The 19,547-nt window shown below is 35.9% G+C and overlaps 1 protein-coding gene across 3 annotated transcripts; it reads left to right on the top strand.

Annotated features, from left to right (window-relative positions):
- Window positions 1–756: 756 nt before the first annotated feature.
- Window positions 757–16,893, top strand: LOC129760291 (uncharacterized). Of its 3 annotated transcripts, none has more exons than XM_055757925.1 (2): window positions 757–1,335; window positions 15,875–16,893. In XM_055757925.1, the coding sequence occupies exons 1-2, from the start codon at window positions 1,200–1,202 to the stop codon at window positions 16,765–16,767; spliced, it is 1,029 nt and encodes a 342-aa protein (XP_055613900.1). In that variant the 5' UTR covers window positions 757–1,199; the 3' UTR covers window positions 16,768–16,893. The 3 variants fall into 3 exon arrangements, with proteins under 3 accessions (XP_055613900.1, XP_055613902.1, XP_055613901.1); XM_055757927.1 differs by lacking the exon at window positions 757–1,335 and adding an exon at window positions 1,372–1,509; XM_055757926.1 differs by lacking the exon at window positions 757–1,335 and adding an exon at window positions 10,148–10,860.
- The last annotated feature ends 2,654 nt before the right edge of the window (window positions 16,894–19,547 follow it).

Below are 19,547 nucleotides of genomic sequence, written 5' to 3'. Positions count from 1 at the left end.
AAGTAAGTAGTTTGGTAAAGAATTACAGCTCAAATATCAAATTCCTTAGTTCTAGAAGAGCATCTCTTAAAACACCATTTTAAAACCTCCGAAAATCTTTGTAATTCTAGAAAACTCCTTAAAATGCAGTAAACTATTCAAATAATTCGTAGAAGTTTTATTATTCACTTTTACACAGTAAATTTTTAGAAATAATCTTGTTTTTGTTGAAAAAACACAAGTGGTTCTATTCTTATTTCGCACCCTTTTTCCATAGTTTTGGTCCTCAACGCCAATTGCAACGTCCAAAAAAAGTAAACTTATGCTTGATTTATCCGTTAAACAATTCAAAACAATTTATAGAAGAAAATTTTGGTGATTTTCAAACATTCATATTTAAACAAGCAAAACACATAGTGGTGCTATTCTTATTTCGCTCACTGTAGTTTCATTATTAAATTTTGTTGCATTTGAGTTATTATGTCATATAGCTTCGCAATTAGATAAAAACGCGATTCAAACTTTAATGTTTACTAATAAACGAAAATAAGCGTTTATGAGATAAATCTATATCGTGATCGTCGAAAACTACTCTTAAATTTAGAAATAATTTTAAAAGGATTTTTGAAATTCCGAGATTTTTTTTTAAACATGACAATTTTCCCGGTGAGGGGCCAAAATTCCCGGTTTCCCGGTGGCACGATGAAATTCCAAAGTTTTTCTCGGTATTCCCGGTTCGCCTTGGACAGAGCACCGCACCAGAAACTTTTCACTGTGTGTCTTCAAGAAAACCGACAGATAACAGAGCGAAGAGTCCCCAAAAAGTAGCACCCGAGCGATCCAAACGGCAGTCAAACAACATTGATCACATGGCGAAGACGGTGGATGGCAAGAGCGATATGAATAGGTACACTATTGACGAAAACGTGAAAAGTGTCACACACAGAATGACAGAAATCCAATTCTCTCTGCCGCAAAAAGGCCCATCATCATAACAAATCCAATCAGTATTCCCAAGAGAAGAGATCGCGAAATCGCGGATCCGCGCATATTATGTATACAGTGTTTACCTCGGGAGCTTCTTCGATTTGTGGTTCGAAATTTTCGCATGTCTTCGCGTTTGCGGTTTTTGTTAGAAGTTGGAAGTGATTTCCTCGAGTGAATTTGAGCTCAAAGTTTGAGTATAGTGATTGGCGTAGAATTCGTATTAGGCTAGCAGCATGGTGATTTCAAGCGATCACGAGCGCAACGGGATTGCCGATTTTTTCACCCAAACCGATCCTGAGGTGCGGAAAGTGACTTTGGCCATCGGGAATATCATCTCTAAAAATACCATCAAGGAGATTACGCTTGAAAGTAAGCCATTGCGGGTTTAGTTGTTCGTTGTGTAGTTGATTACAGTGAAGCGCAGGCAAATCTAAAGTTTATTGATTCATTTCCGTTCCACCTCGGGCGAATGATTTGGAATTTCGGCATTGGAATCGGTTTTTGCATAGGAAGTGGCGCCTTATCAAGCGCGTATTATCTATGGTGGGTGATTCGCTACTTGTTGCGCATCTCTATGGGTGGAACCTTTTTTTTCCTTTTTTTGTGTGTGCTTATCAGCTGACATATTGCAAAGAACAACTCATATAAACAGCGCCAATTGATGATTAGCTTTTACTACATCGAAGTGTATTTGGGGAAAAAAGGCTAAGGTGTCACACATCAATTGAGTTCTGCAATTTCAATTTGTCAGTCGAACACTTGTTGTGCCATGTGCCCGAAGAGCAAAGCCACAAAAATTGTTTGCATGATTTATGGCCGGTGAAATATCTGCGATGCGCGGCTTAGTTGCCGTGTCTTGTTTCAACCCGTTTGAAACCGGTTTGGGATAAATTTAAACATAATTTGATCCCTTGAGTGAGTCAATTTTAGTGTATCGGGATATATGAATTATTCTGGATATTTAAGAATGGAATCGCGTTTGGGCTAAGGGAGTTGTGCACGTCGAGTCGTCATCAAACGTGTACGATTATAAATTCAAAACACATTCAGATGTTTATTCAAATGGCGCAACTTCTTTGACAACCTAATTTTCTTCTAAACAGAAATAAGGTAGTATGAATGATACATGCCAAAGTTTAAAGAATCTCAAGGGAGGATTATAATTTGTAGAACAAGTTGTATCAATTCGCGACCATGTCTAAACGTGATTTTTAGAGGGTTGAGGAGGGAAGGGGCGCGAAGAGGGTGGTTGATAATAAAAAATAATGCAAAAACTAATTAATTTGAATAAATTGCACGGAAGCTTGTATGCAACAGTTTTTTTTTTAACCAACCGAAAAGTGACGTTCGGATCTGGTTTAACTGTTAAACGGGACCTCTAATAAATAAGACTAAAAAATGTGAACAAACACTTGGAGGATATACATACATTCTCGTATGCAGTGAAGAGTTTAAAATATAACTATCAAAGATATTGTATTTTACTTATAGAAAAGTATAGCTTATCAAATATCAAATGGTATGAAGAAAGTTTGGTGGATTTTTTCTGAAGTTTTTTCCCCCGAGGTTTGGTTCAAAATGTTCCGTAGACGAGACTTAATGCCCAACTTTATTTCAGTTTGATTGCCGAATCCTCGAGTTATTCATAAATTTTATATTGAATTTGTATGGAAGCATTCGTTTCATAGATGGAATGAGTTTTAAGCCATCATAATAAACAATTTGTCGTACCTCTAAATCCTCAGAGGTCAAATTTGGTTCAATTTGCTTGATATGTTCCTTGTCCAGTTCCTACCAGTTGTTAGATCTTTTGTGGCTGCTTGATAAGTTTTTTTTAGAAATGTAGGAATTTTGTACCATCTCTATGGAATCTCCTTCTTACAGAAAAGAGATGGGTCTCCAACAAGCGTTAAAATAACATGCATTTCTCTCTTGGCAAATTTGGATCCATTTGCATTATTAATTTATGAGTTGTGCAGATATTCAGGTAACATTTGTATGGGAGCCCCCCATTCTTGTGAGGGGAGGAATATCAAAACATCATTTAACTTTATAAGGGTCCTAAAAACCCTTACATGGAAATTTCCACGCCGATCGACTGAGTAGCTTCCAAGTTTTATTAACTAAAAATCAGTTAAACAAAGTTATCTAGATCACATGTCACAACATCTTGATGAAAAAAGTTAGATCAAATTAAAGATTTTGATCAGATGAACAACTTTTCAGAAGATTTCAAACCAATAGGATTTGATTTGAAAAGGTTATGAGGTTTTGACCGTCGATTGTTCAGGTCTGCCCCACTGTGTGTCGTTTTAATCCATCGTTTGAAGAATGTAACAAAGGAGGGAGAATTGAATTTTAATGCAATGAATGCCTATAGTAAAATATAACAACCCAACTTCATAAATTGGAAAAAAATAATCGTTTCTTTGATCAAATGTCTCTGAACAAAAAAAGAGTACATTCCGTAAAATTTCGCAAAAAGAAGAGTACGCTCATTTCTCGATCGAAAAAGAGAACATGTACTCTTAAAAGATTAGGTATTGGTATCCCTATTCTAAAAAAAACAGCATCGTTATATTATAGAAGATACTCGGTCCTATCCTACGTGCTATTTTCGAAAAAAACATCTGAAACAAGTTTTTTTTAAGTTAAACTTTAAAAATACACGTTTTTCTACAGGACTGCTCATGAAAGAAAGTGGACCATTCTTATTCCATCTTATCAAGCAAGTATACTAACTAGAATTTTGAAAATTGTGTTGGATTGTTTGTTAAAGTCTGTTTTAAGCATTCTATGTATAAAAATGTAGAAATGTTTTATTGAAGCTGGCAAACATTGAGTTAACCCATGTCGTGAGACGAATCAATTCTGCACGAATGATATACGAAAAAGTTATTTTTCAAAAAATGGGTTTAAATTTCGAAGGATGCGATATTTCGGTGTTTGCAATAATCCAAGTCTTTGAAGAAATTTATTTTCTTGAAGATCCGAAATTCGCATGAAAAAAGAGATAAGAAAACCGGAATGAATAAGAATCTGCCACTCGCTTCCTAAATTTTATAAAAAAATTGTTTTTCGAAGAAATTAAAAACAAAATTGCTAATAGTCATCACAAAACAGCAAAAACAAGTTAAAAAAAGGCTACATCGAGCTAGATAACTTAATTATACTACAGACCCCGTTCGTTTTTGGCAACATTCGATTTTGGCAACATCCGATTTTGGCACATGTGCCAAAATCGAACGGTTTTTAGAAACAACATTACCTTATAGTTTTCGTTATAACAGGACCAATTTGATTTAGACAAACACCATAAATACGTTTTTATGTTCTGAAATCGTGATAAAAGGCAAAAATAAAAACCAAAGATTTTTTAAAAATTTCTCAAGTACTCAAAAATGATAAAAACATGAAAAATTCAAAAAGTTAAAAAAACAAATTCAAACAAAAGACTGAATATGGCAAAAGACAACTAAAAAATGATGAAGAATGACAAAAACAGCAAATATGACAAAAGAGAACAAACATTATAAACAAAACAAGAAAAGTGAAAAATGCATCAAAAATATGATGAAAAAATTAAAAACTGACTACAAAAGGTCGGAAATTGGCTAAAAATAACGTTTTTGATAATAATGCCGATGTCCGTGAGTTCGAGCCCAAGAGTAAACATCGATCACTGTTGTACCGGATAAGTTTTTCAATGAGTGTCCGCCAACTGCATCGTTGATATTCGATTATAATCGAAACAAAAAAAGGGTCGATTTGATTCCCTGGTCATAGAAATATTCTTATCATGTTTTACAACTTAAACTGTAAACATCTTCTCTTGTAAAAAAAATGAAGTTTAGATGCCGAACTTAATTTTAAATAGCATCAATTAGAGTTCAAACGTTCAGTGTTTTGCGTATTGGTGAGGAAATAACATAAAACAAGAAACAAAATTTAGGGGCTTACCTTTGAAAACTTTCCGCAGTGCTTCCGTGGGATTTCGTTGCTGACTGGAAAAGGGTTCGATGGCCGAATTGTCGTTCCACAGGTAGTGCTCCATAGTTGTTGTTGTTACCATGGTGTAATACATTCACTATTCGGCAATTTTTCCGGAATCAGTTCTTCTCGGAACACTTCTTCGTCATACCAGTTCAACTCCCGCACGCAATTCAGCCGGAACTCACATTGTCGACACTTATTATTGGTTACTGTCTCGTACCGACGGACAACGACCGACACTTACTTTTTCTTGTTAACGTGAGTATACGCGGACCGATTTACTTTTACTTATGTTGGTTTACAAACGTCGCGTAGTCCCTTGATTCGACCGAAGCACATTCTTTTAATCAAAACGACCGTTCTTCCTTCTCCGACACCAAGGAATTTAGCTCACTACAGCCCTTCAATCTATCACTTGGTTCAACCTTTCTCGGGCTCTAAAAGGACCGCCAAAAACAGGCTTGTTACACTAAAACCGCTGCGCCTGCGTAATCCGTTAAAAAAGCAAGGGTGCATTCCACACTGAACGTTATTCCCAGAGTTAGGTACGTTTCATGTAACTCTAGACCGCATCATACTAACTGTAAAAAAGAAAACGCAATTAAAATTTTAAGAAAAGTTTTATAAAGATTTTGTAGCAACTTGAAGAGCATTTATACAAGTTTTTTCTACACCCACAAATCAGACTCTACTCCAATAATGAACTTCCGTGGAGGAGAAATTATCGGTATAAGGTTCTATGACGGGCAGGCATAAACAAGCTTTCTAATAAAGTCTGCTTCATTTAATATTGGAACACAAACAATTGCGTGTAGTTCAGTCATTTATTAACGAATTCATAATTTGTTTTTCATACAAATGTAGCATTTTCTTTACTCTTTCATAAAAAAAAATTAAAAAAATTATTCATTGCTGTTTCGAAGAAATTCTCGTGCTTTTCCCGTAATACGGCACATTAGGCGGCGCATACCCTTTTCGTCCACCGTTTTGGCGATTTGATTCCACCAGTTCTTCATTTGAGTCATGTTCCTAACAAGTTTTCCCTTTGCCTTAAGCCTCCGCTTCGTGATTGCCCAGTATTTCTCTATCGGCCGGAACTGGGGGCAGTTTGGGGGGTTGAGGTCCTTCGGTATTACGCTGACCCCGTTCGTTGCGTACCATTCCATAACCGTTTTGCTGTAATGGCAGCTTGCGAGGTCCGGCCAAAACATTACTGGACGGTCGTGGGCACGAATAAACGGCAGAATCCGTTTCTGTAGGCACTCTTTTTTGTAGACTTCTGATGTCATTGTCTTGTCAGTGAGAAAGACTTTGGTTTTCTGTCCACAACTGCATATCCCCTGCCAAATCATGTACTTGCGGGCGAATTTATCCGCAAACACGAACTTAAATTTTGCAGGTACATCCCCCCGAGCCGTCGCCAAATAAAATTTTTGACCTGGGATTTGCCCAAAGTCCGCCTTCACGTAGGTCTCATCGTCCATCAGAATACATCCGTCGAACTTGGTCAGCACTTGGTCGTACAGCTTTCGAGCACGGATTCTGGCCACATTGTTCTGCTTCAGCGTCCGATTTGGCTGTTTGCTGGCTCGGAATGACCTTATTCCTTCCCGGAGACGAATTCGTCGCACCGTACTGTGAGCGGCCTGGAACTTATTGGCCAAATCGCGGTCTGAAAGATTGGGATTCCTCTTGACGGCCTTGATGACTTTCCCACGCAGTTTCCGGTCGACAGTTCCACTCCGACGCTTCGAATGCGGCTTCCGAGCCGTCGTCAATGTTTCCTTGTACTGCTTGATAACACGCCATACGGTATTTCTGGGCATTTTAAGCTGTTTAGCTAGCTTCGATGCCGACAACAATGGATTTTCAAGAAAACTGTGCACAATTTGATCTCTCCGTTCGGCTTCCATGGCGGTTGTTTACAAAATGCTATCGTTTGGTGTTATGACATAAATACATGGTAAAAGGTAATGAATTTCCCGACACGTGGGTGAAAAAAGTTTCCAAATCCGTCCACTAGGAGCGCCACAATGAGCAAAAGAATTTGTTCCAATATTAAATGAAGCAGACTTTAACTGGCATTGTCCTCCAAGCGCAACCATATTGCATATGTCTGAAAGAAACCCAATAAAACATATCCCATATCCCATCACAAGACAAAGCAGGATGAAAAAGCACTTGTTTTTAGTTCAAAGGATTTTGAGATATATACGTATCGAAATGTCAGTTGGGAGATCAAATCCTTTGAGACTATAGGTCTGGAAAATAGGAATTCGTGCTTGTTGGCCTTCTAATGTGTGGTGATAGATTAAGGTTGCCAGATTGCCCGGTTTTATCTGGGTTTGCCCGGATATTTATTATGCTCGGATTTCATTGTATAAGCCCGGATTTTGCCCGGGTTTATTCACATTCTCATTTTCAAATCAATCTGAAATATACTGATAAATTTAGATGAAAGATTTTTTTTTACTTTTTTCTAGATCATTGAAGAGTAATTCCTTGGTTTTGACCAAATTTGCCAGGATATTGCCCGGATTTTGGTTGACAATTTAGAAATCAAATGCCTGGGCTTTGCCAGGTTTTTAGATGAAATAGTCAAGATTTTCCGAACCGGATATGTGCTGAAAAAATTCTGGCAATCTAGTGATAGATTCAACGCTATATTAAGGTTGCCAGAATCTTTCCCGCACGTATCCGGCCCGGGCAAACTGCTATTTGAACTAAAAACCTGGCAAACTCTGAGCTCAAGGAAATATCCAGGCAAACTTAGGCAAAAACCCAGAAACTATAGAAGAATCAAGAAGAAAAACGCTTGAACGATTATATTTTTTTTTGCAAAACACGTCAACAGATTTTTAATTGTATTTTATGCTTCGTAGTTTTCGTTCATGAAAAGGTATTTTGACAAAACTTGTTTTTTTTGTTCATTTTTGCACATAGAGTGAAAAAAGCCTGGTAAAATCTGGGCAACCGGGAGGAGCCGGACCGTTCCAAAATATTGTACTAAATATCCGAACAAGTCCGGATAAAACTGGGCAATCCTTCAAGCTTACTCTAGTTGTATCTATACCACTTCAAAATTTGGTATGCGATGATACTGCTTCAAATAAAATTCGGTCGATAAATTAAGTAACAAAACATAATAATTACGGTGATTAATTTCTTCATAAACTTAACAAATAATTTTTACTTCTTAACATTAATTCAAATTAAATTTAAAATTTGCATTCAAAAATCAATATTTGCCTGAATATGAAAACTGAAAAATTAATAGTAGCAATGATCTTGAGCGGAACTAAATGACTCGATTCGACGCAACTCGGATAAGTTGATCAAGCAGTAAGGCTATGGATTATATCCGAACAATTTTTTTTTAGTTCAGCGGAAAGATCTTGGTTTCTGCTTTCTAATGATGATTTTTAGAAAATTTTAGAGTAAATCCTAATAACTCTAGAGCTGTTTTACTGAAGTAAGAATTCTGATCTTGAGCGGAACTACGCTGATCTTGAGCGGAACCATTATCTTCTGTCAACATCTTTAATAACTCTTATTCCTAATACTTGTGTAACTGAGAAAACTTCAATTAAATTTCATCTTTGAAGATTTTAAAGTTCAAAAATTAATGTTTTTACGTAAAAATGAAACTTAGCGTTCCAAAGTTGTTCTCAAAATATCCGTTCAAATTTATTTCCAGCTTAAAGAAAGTCAAATTTTCACTTTGATTCACTGTATCCTATTTTGAAAGAATTGATTATCTAAACTCAAATTATAGTTTTTTTTAATCTCAAAAATTAAATTCGTTAGTATATTTGATTGATTATTTGAATGTGCGGGTTCAGGGTCATTTTGCCCCGAACAACTTTTGAAGGTAACGACAAAGTCAGTAATACAAAAGAAGGTGCCTTAAATTACAGATTTTTCAAAAAAAAAACTGTACATTGCTCCAAATCAATGTTTTTGAGATAAAAATCTGTTTTTTGTGTTTTTTTATTCCCTTTATTCCTTTAATTTCATTGAAAATTAATGATAAATAGTGTCATTTTTATATTTCATTTGGGAAAAATCAGTTTACGTTGGAAATCTTTTCATACTTTTCGCATTCAAAGTAAGAAACCAAATAATTACAATTATGGAAATCCATTCTAAATTCAAAAAATCTATGAAATCTGTAAATATTTCAAAATTTCGTGTGATAAAAGTTTCCTCAAAATTTCGTGAAATGTGAAGGAATATGTGTGTAAAAATCAATTTGAATTTTAGTTTATTAGGTAGTATATCGTTTTACATTGGAATTTCAACATCTAAAACAACCTCTTTAAATGAAAGCTAAGTACAAGAAGTACGAATAGTAATGGCAATGAAGATTGATTCTTATTCTGAAATAATGACTTACCTTTGTCGGCTTCATTAGTTCTCGAATTATGCCAAAAAATATGTTTGCAAGCCTTCCTCCTCCTTTCCGTCGTCGAATGAATAAAAACACATTTCTTGTACCAACAAAAAATAAACTTTTTGTGTGCCTTTGGTACGCTGTTACACCAATTTATAAATTTTTGTTCCATTCGAACTTAATTTTATATCTTTTCTTTCCTTAAGCTGATATAATAAGAAATATACAAAGGTGCTGCATACATTCAGGAGTTAAACCCGTGTGTTAGACATTAGGCATAAGGCAGCGCACCTAGCGGTTTATTTCGGAAGCTAGAAGTTCCGCTCAAGATCGAAGATGGTTCCACTCAAGATCATATTTTACTTTTAAAAACTACGCCATAAATTGATATTTTTATAGAAAAATTGTTACAAAAACCCTAATAATGCTTTTTTATAAGTTTTCCTACCATTTTATTCATTAAGAATCAGTTTATAACGGTCAAGGGTGACATAAATTGACGTTCAAAGTCAGCGTAATTTGATGAAATTTGCAGCAGAAATGCGTATGATTTTAAATCTTCTAATAACATTATTTCAGTTAATAAATTTCAGCAAAAATGTCAGTGCTTGTATGAAAAGATCTTGAAAAAGTGTTTTTTCAACATTTTGATAAGATTCATAAACAATCATTGACTAGATCTTAGGAAAAGTAAATGGTTCCGCTCAAGATCAGATTTCGACTAGTTCCGCTCAAGATCATTTACCCTACTCTTAACCATTTTTCTATGGCATGTGGGTTCGTTAAAAATATTCATTCAACAAAAAAAAGTTACTTCAACATTTTGATACGTAACTAAAAATGCTGAATCCTAAGAAAGTGAAGCAAAAAAAAAAACTTGAAACTTCAAGTAATTCAATGGTGTAAACTTGTTAAGTTTGTGAAGTCGGTTCAGTAGTTCATAAGGTATGAGGAGCAAGATCAGGCGTTCCCACTTTTTATGGTCTTGGGTGTTAGTGTTACTATATAAAATACACTTTTGGCCTTTGAGTGTTAAGTATCTCCCATTAAAATTGACATCAAGGTCGCGAAATAATGTCGTTTTCCAGTAAATGTTGATCATAGTCCAAGAATTAAAATTTATTGATTATTTTCCGAGCGACCGACATAAATGACAGTTGAACGTCCCTGATGAGACACAATTCGGCAGACCAGCCAACCGGTTTCTGTCATCAATCCCGGCCGACTGACGTCAATGGGCGCTCTCAAATTGAAACAAGTTTTTCGATCGATCCAAGGAATCTCCCTTCCCGCATTTGTATTCGATTTCAAGCGCGATTCGGTTGGAGTCCTATTTCAACTCCCATCCATTGGTGCTAAAGTATAAGTTAACCAAACTCCACCCAACCATGTTTTGTCCTGCTGATCCTCACGAACTAGGACTAGTGTCAGTGATTGTCGAATCAGATTTCTAACATTAGGTGAATGGAGTGAAGAGCGATCATCGGAGCGGCGATTAAGCTCAGCCGGTACGAAGACAACACAGTTTTTACTCATTTGGTGTGCAGTTTATTAAAAAAAAAGGATGAAAAGCCAAGTGTAGAGGAAATAAGACCATTTTTTTTTTGTTTGGGAACAGTGATTTTGAATAATAAAGGAAATCGGCAAACGGAGATTTTTTTTAAATATTTTAAAATTAAAAACAATGTGCAAACGCATTGATTGTATACGAAATACTTTTGAAGCATGTGAAATTAAAAAAAAACAGTTTCATATTTCAAAAAAGTAAAAACCATAACACTGCTTTTGAATAAATATGGTCGTAAATTAAGATGTATTAATCTGATTGCCAATACGGTTTGACATTCAAACAATGAATCCTTATTAAATTTTAAAAGGATTAATGTTTGTTGCAAATCGGAATTCAAGTTAAAGTTCACTTATTCTGTAACTTAATCAAAACATTCAGTCACTTATAGCAAGTTCAGATTTAAGATCTAGATCGTGATTTCTGTTTCATATTCAGATTCAAATAAAATGTTTAGCTTCATTTTCCTGGGGTCAATTTTAGATTCGAATTTGTAAATTATATCTGTTAAGTTGCATTTTTTTTTATTCCCGATTCAAATTATTTTCTGTAATCAAACTCAAAATCAGGTACAAAATAAAGATTCCTCTGATTTCAGATTAAGAAATAAATACATTAGATTTCGTATTCAGACTCAGGTTTTCTTAACACCTGAACCTCAAACAGGCAGTAGAAACTGTCATTTTTAGGCTAAGCATGAGGATGAGTATAGCAACCATATATTGTCATTGTCCCGGGTGACGATTTTGTTTGATTATTAGGAAAAAGTTTACCCCTGAGCCAGTGGGGAAAACGAAAACGGTATTAATAAACAACTGAATTCCTATTTTAGATTTGCCCTTTTAATGTTAAAATAATACAAGAAGATTTGATAATGAGGCTAATGAATCAGACGACAATTTAATTTCCAAACTGGAATTTCTGGTCCCAAGTAACCATTTAGGTTTATTTTAGCGCTTCATTCCAATTATAAACTGGAGTTTAAAAACCGCGTTCGGTTATATAAGAATCTATAAAACACCAATACAACAGTTAAGTACAGTTTAGTAGCCTAAAAAGGCCCTTCTGCAGTATGTTCTGTAGAGAAAATTATAAACCCTTGGCAAGTCGAATCAACTTTTAAAGTTCTTAATTTCCCTTATGAAACTTATCCATTATATTATTTTCATCTACAAATATTTCTGTTCCGGAATTGGGGTTCCAATAATAATTATTAAAACAAAAAAAAAGTCATTCGAATTAAATGAAAAAAAAAAAGATAACAAAAGCTTATCATTATTCTGTTCAGTAATCCAATATTATTTTCTCGCTCAATCCAATATTAATTAGCATGCACCTTAAAATTTACCGCAAATATGTATGAGAAAATTTGAAATAAATAATGGGCCTACTGTACTGTAACCAGGCTCGAAAATATTCATTCGTTCATAAGGATGGCAAAATTTTATTTTAGATCACTATCCCACAGAAAAATGATCAGTCATGGATCATGTCATGACAGAAATATTCCAAGTGAATGTGAATTGACATGATGTAAATAACATTCACGCATGAGAAGAATGGACAATGAATGAAAGATGGAAATTAAATGGAAGATTTAAAAAATGTGTCTAGAAACTCTCATATTTGTTTTCATTAATCTTATACTATTGCTAGCCAACGTTTTTGTCAATAATATGTCCGGCAAAAATATTGTCAATTGAAAATAAGTTTGGAAAACAAAAGATTCTAACAGATGGCAAACATTGTGCTAGTGATTTTTTTTTTTTCATGACCCATTAAAACCATCATGTCATGACTGAAATGTTCGAGATCTCAATGATCAATGACATAATGGAAAACTCTTTCTTTACCAAAACAATCATTTCATAGCATACTTTCATGTCGAAAAATAGTAATATAACGCCATATGAGGAAAAAATGGGTCACTAGTCACAATTTTTGCCTCATGACTACGACATAATCCCGTCCCTGACTGTAACACTAAAGCTTGTTTAAAAGAACGATTAAACAATAAGAATCCGATGAAATAAAAAATGAAAATTTCTGAAAATTGTTTATTAAACGAATACACATTTAAATAACTTTTTGGATTTATAAAAGTATATGGAATTCTAAAAGGAAGCTTGAACGGCATTCTATAAACCGACAAAGTTATATAGCATTCTTGTAATCTTTCCTACAAACCTGCTATAGACTTAAATAAGGATTATTGCATTTTTCCCCCGAAAACATTATATTGTTGAAATTAGGTATTCGAACGAATAACTTTTATGAAACCCATTTAGTCTATTAAAGTTTTTGTTCCTTATAAACGTTTTATTGAGGCTACGACAAGTTATTCATTTGCATGTTTTAAAACGTAAGCGACTTGGAATGGTCGTTATACGACACAAACACAAATACTACAAATCAGTTTGAAAGGGCTGTACATCAAAAAAAGGTTTATAGGATGGTTTTTAAGGACGATATCAAATCGTTTATTTTTTAAGTATATGAATGTTTTATAGGGTACTCGAAGTGCCAATATTATACGCGTGTAGATGTCCTGGCTGGAGACTAGTTGTAAAAAGGTTTTCATGAAATGCGGTTTAAAGTTTTACCTACAATTTTTGTCCAACAATACACGAATAAAAAAAATTAGAACAAATTATAGCCATAATATCCTTGAAAGATGTACGCCTTAGAGTTAAGTAAAAAAATATAGATCTCTTCAAAGAAACATGAAGTTTCACTGAGATCCTATATGTGTGTGTTCGTTTTTTAAAAGAAACAAAATATGGAAATTCCTTTAATCGATGGTTAAAATTTTTAAATTTGTTTAAGAGCCTGGTAGATTAAACTTATTTGATTTCAGTATAAAATGAATTCTTTTGATGGTAGCCTTCAATTTCTTTAAGAAGCTTATTCTATAGTCAAATCAAACAAGCCAACTCTTCCAAACTCTTTTGCAAAGTCCCCCAAAACCTTTGATGAAATGATGAAAATATATGAAATTTTCAAAATCAAGTATGTGATAAAAAATTTCGGATTAAATTTGCTTGGCGCAAACTTGAACCAAATTTATAATTGAAGTTTGAAATTTGGCTTAAAAAAACTGCAATATTAATAATACACCGAGAAAATATAGAATTTTGTGCAGATTTTTTAGGCGAAGATCAGGTACATGTTTCTTTAACAGCAAATATTATTCATAAAGAATCAATTCCATATAGCTAAAAATCCAGTCGATGATTTTTTTTTAAATAAAATTTGAGATTTTTTGCATAAAAAAAAACTTAGAAAATTTACTCAAATTATACTTTATATTTGTGATTTTCAGCTAATTTTGAATAAAAAATTTGAAATCTGGAAATTGAATTGACAAGCAAATTTTTAACTTCATGTTCTATTGAATTCCTCAAAAATTTTATGTTAATATAAAAACTGATTTACCTACAAGATTAATATTTTTTGTTGAATTCTGAATCTGCGTTCTGAGTCTGAGTTCTGAGCCCAAATTCAAAAATTGAACTTTGAATCTATTTCCGAATTTCTATACGATTTCTGAAATGTACAATCTTAATTCCAGATCAGAATTTTATAAGCCAAGTTTAAGAGCTTTCATTCATGAATTTATTATTTAAATTATGTAGTTTAATCTTGATTAATTATTTCAATTATTTATTTTTCATCTGTATTGAGAATCTGAATGAAAATGTGAATCTAAATCTGAGTTTTCAATTTTTGAGCGCCATTTAGAAGCTCTGAATGTTTAAATTTTGTGTAAGAACTAGGTTTGAGAACTTCGAATTTGAATATAAAACAAAGTTCTACTTTTTTCAAATTTGGAAAATTATCATCAAAAATTTTGAAAATGCATATAATTTGCGAAAAACCTGATTCAAGTTTGATATGAAATGCAAATCTAAATTTGAACCGAGATTTCAAAGCAGGTTTTCATTTCCAGTTTCTTATGATTATTCGAACTAAAAATCAAGTATCCTAAACTGGATACAGAATCAGAAATACGAAAAAAGAAATATTTGGTTATGAAAAAATGGAACCAGAACCTCCGAAATGGGTTTATTTTAAAATTTAATGTTCAGATCTGAATTTCTAGGAACAAGTGAGAAAATTTTGAAAAAACTGGAAACTGTAGCAGAATTTGAACTTGGGGTGGGTTTTTGAGGTTTTGACATTAATGTTGTCTAGATTGTTACTCTTGAATAACTTTACTCAATTATCATAATTTGATTATGAATTTAAAATTTTGATTGTAGAGTAGAATACCTCGCATGCTTTTTTGGACCCTCATGGAGGGGTTTAACCACCAAACCCAACCCCCTCCACCTCCCCGTTCCTACGGCCATGATATCGCATATAAACTAGGGTATGAACATTATAAAACCAATCTGAAATTAGTGTGTTACTTGGGGTGTCAAATTTGAAACAGTACCAACTTTAACGTAGGTTTATATTTCAGAATGAGAATTCTGCTTCGCATTCATATTTAGGTTTAGATTTGAATACTGAATTAAGATTTTCCCAGATAAGAAAATCAAGGAACACCCGGCGATTCGAAAACCGTCGGTAATTTTGGTCAGATTCGGCGAAAACCATTTCGTTTAATTCTTGTAAACATATAAAATACCTGTTACTTAATTTATCGGCCTTATCGGTGAAAAGTAAAGTCCTTTTAGTAAGAACATCTTAAGATTATGAATTTATCTGAAAATACCTTAAATATATTTAATTTACTTATTTGTCCTTTGTCAGATTCAATGTCAATTTTATCCATCTGTTAGTCTATATATAAGTTTTCAGTAATAAACAAAACGTTGGTATTTGTATGTATGTCAAAATTTCAAGGATTTCTTTCCAATAACTGCGCAACTTCATTGTAAATCACCGCAAATTTATTCATCACTTCTAACGGTCACTAAAAAAGCAAAAAACTTTTCTTCACTTTTCAGAATCACTAAATGTTATGCTGGACAACTGTCGCGATGCTGCCACGCTGCTCTCGAAGAACATCGTGAAAACCGAGTTCATCTACCGGTACCTGCAGAGCTACAACTTACAACCGGCACCGGAAAGTACAAAGTCAAGCCTCATACGGCAATGTCTGAACTTTTGGCGCGTCAAGTATGGTGCTCCACCTGAAACGATAGCCCCCGGACAGGACATGCAAGGTACAGCGACGGTGCTGCCCTCTACATCGGCAGAGTCCAGCTCTTCAAATAGCACTATGCAAAACACGTTGGGCACCATGAAAAATTTGATTGCCACCGGTGGCCCCATAGAGAACAACACTAACGGTCCCGGATATGATGCGACCCAGCCGGGACTGGAACAGTATCCGGTTAATCTACTGGCACTGGACTTCACCATTTGGTTCTACCTGAAATGGAACCGAAACTCACTGGACGAGAGTGCGTTTTGGCCGAACGCCATTTGCTCGGTCATGCTCGAGATTAGCGAAACTCAACAGGGTGTGGAACAAGTTCACGGCCACAAGGACATTATGAATTTGATTCTGAGCCTGAAATTCCAGTATAGTTTTCAGCTGGTGCCGAATGTGATGTTCGATGGCTGCCAGGGACGGATAGCGGAGAGTGGGGTGGTCGTGATGAGCGTGGGTGTAGTGTACAATAATCAGCGGGGGGTGGACAATCGACTGACCAGTTTGGGTGAGTTTGAGAGTATGATTGGATTGCGTAGAGATCCACAGGAAAACAACAACTGGAAGATTACGACCTTCAGACTGTACATCCGATACAAACCTGTAGACAATTTACCTGCGCTGTCGAATAGCAAAATGCTTACCGAATGTATGTTGATTCCGCTAACCCTGGACAGTGTCTAGGATAGAGAGGATGCCTCGCTAGAATAGATCGCTGTAGTATTAGTGCAATTTTAAAATGTAGTGCCCAGGATTGTATGTATGTAGCGTTACAACGAATTTATGAAATAAGATGTATTGTTGATTTTATAATTGGTGTTGCGATATTTTAATTTATTGTACCGAATATCCCTGGATGAATTGATGACCGAAAATGGTATGAAGGAACATAACGAATGAATGCCCTGAAACACAGGCGTGATTTTTAGAAAACTACTTGAACAGTTGAAACGGTACTCTTATAAAGGGTATTCGCATCAAAAAGTGGTCAAATTAAATTCGCCGTATTTTTTAAGATCACAAATCAAACCTTGAACACCCCTCATTTCGTAGAAGTGTGTGTGTAGAATGATGCATCAATTTGGATTTCGACAGCTACGAATCAAAATTTTGTACATGCGTCGTGGAAATCCAAACTACACGCCGTATTACAACGTTCATAAAAACAGGATTGAAAGGGTTCAAAAAAGATTTCTGAGGTACGCCTTGAGAAAACTTGGTTGCAAGAAGGAATAACAATCCTATTGTATGTTAGTAGGAGGACTGGAGTCACTCGAAACTCGGAGGAAATCAACAGATGCGCTGTTTTAAATGAAAGTACTTTTCTCCAAACGAAGGTCCTAGCAGTTTCACGACGTTAGACCATTAGAGCTTCCAAATCGAATATAGAACTACGCTCTCAATGAACCAATCTATAGAATGATGGCGCTATACATCGCAGATGCTGATGTAATCAAACTGACTATGTCCAGAAAACAAATAAAAAATAGTCTTAAGATGTTTTTATCACAGATGTGTTGTAACTAGTTAGGATCAAAGGCTGAAGCCTAGAATCTGATAAATAAATATAAAATTTATTCGCACGCAGAAATAGCAAATTCGCTGAATGAGGCCAAATCAACCATCCTCAAATTAGTAAAAGTTTTCGGGGAACGTTTGTCGACAACTAGGAAGCCGAAATCGGAAGCTGTATTAGACATTGTTGACAAAGTTTAATTGCGTGGTATTTAATGGACGACGAAACAATTTACAAGTGAGTACTGATGAGAGACAAGACGTGCTTTCTTTCGTCCTTAACTTTTGATTGTTTTTAATAGTTATATTTGTTGCTTAAGGCTTTTATCGTTGCTGAGTGTGTCCGATTAAGTTATTAGTGTTTTCGATTGGCACAGATATTCGACGAACAGGCTGCAGCTTGAGCACTGATACAAATCGGTAACCGGAAATCACTCGGTTTGTTGAATCGAAATTTTTCTTGGACAAGATCTAACGACATGTCGTGCGAAAAATGGTCGAAGCCGGCAAGCGACAACGACAGCGTCAGGTGCCAAGGCTTTCGTAGCTTCGTCTCTCACATGCTGGCCTTAGTATCGCTCTTCAAGGCCAAAAGTGAAATGAGAGGTTTCCATTGACTGTGCGAGGAATTTACCAAGCTAATGACGAACGTGACTTTTAAACGTGCTATAGCAAGTTACGAAATCGTGTTTCGTAACTTGAGAGAAAAGCATGATACAGTCATTGCTGATGTCCGAACGTTTTGTCAAATCTGCCGCCCCTCGATAGTCAGTCGAATAAAAGTCGTCGCACCGATAACCCTCCAAGGCCTATCACGAGTCAATTGCAACCCCAGTAGAGGACACTAGAACAACAACAGCGGAAAGTATGGCTACTGTCGCCCCCCGTAACAGAAATTTTGGATCTATTTGGCTAGGCTCCAAAATACCGTCACGACTGACGACATCGTATGCCTCGTAAAGAAACGCCTATCTTGCGATTCTGCCGAGGCCCACCTCCTGGTAAAAAAAGATACCGACTTGTCTCTACTCAAGTGTCATCCAAAATCGACATGGACCTTAGCCTGAAATCTGTGGCATAAGATGCGAGCACCTGGCTAGCCGGTGTATTGTTTCGTGAATTTGAAAAACCTGTACAGGCAAACTACTCGAAACCGCATCCCCCAAGTCAAGTCACTCCGATTGCTGCATCCGGTCGACTTGTTCATGTGTTGGACAATGTTACTCCGGGGTTTTAATCAACACTCGTGATAATGATGGACCATCTGTTATTCCTACAACGCTTCGATTTGACTACGACTTCCTACTATCTTTTTCTCGCATCGACAACGGGGATATGGATGATTCGTACGGACTACTGACCTTATCAGGTTCTTCACCGGGACGCAAGGCCTCAGGCCTTTCGGAGACCTTAGAGCCGATCGACTCAGTCTTCTTCGGCAGGCAAGTATAAGTTGTCCTTTGGAACTTTCCCACCGCTTGACGCTTTTTCGGTTTCCAGTCGTACCAATAGCGCTGAGTCCAGCCAGTATTACTTCGACAACCACCCGCCCAACGAGAACGTCTCCAACTATTCTGGGGTTTCTGCACCGGGACGCAACGAGCTAGGCACTTTGGAGACTTCTGAGCCCTTTGTCTCAGTCGCGCTGATTCCAGCCAGCGTCATCAGTCGTCCCGGCCCTGAGTTAGCCTGCGGTGAAGGGGTTGTCCAGCCTGTGAATTCAGGCAACATGGTACCCCTGATTGCATTCCTGTGCCTGATGATGTTCTACCTTCCAGTGCACGTCTTTTCGGATCCGCTCAGGGAACTTTAGATTCCATGACCCTTACTACCGGACGACTACTCTGCAAAACAGATGTTCGCTACGAATCCGGTAGGAATAAGACGAGCAGGAGCGCAACAAGCGAGGTGGTTAGACCAAGTGGAGCGTGATCTGGCGAATGTGGAAT

This window comes from Uranotaenia lowii, unplaced genomic scaffold, assembly GCF_029784155.1.
Source record: "Uranotaenia lowii strain MFRU-FL unplaced genomic scaffold, ASM2978415v1 HiC_scaffold_558, whole genome shotgun sequence".
In the NCBI taxonomy this organism is placed as follows: domain Eukaryota; kingdom Metazoa; phylum Arthropoda; class Insecta; order Diptera; family Culicidae; genus Uranotaenia; species Uranotaenia lowii.
The sequence above is the reverse complement of the archived record's forward strand: the minus strand, read 5'-3'. Positions and strand labels throughout refer to the sequence as shown.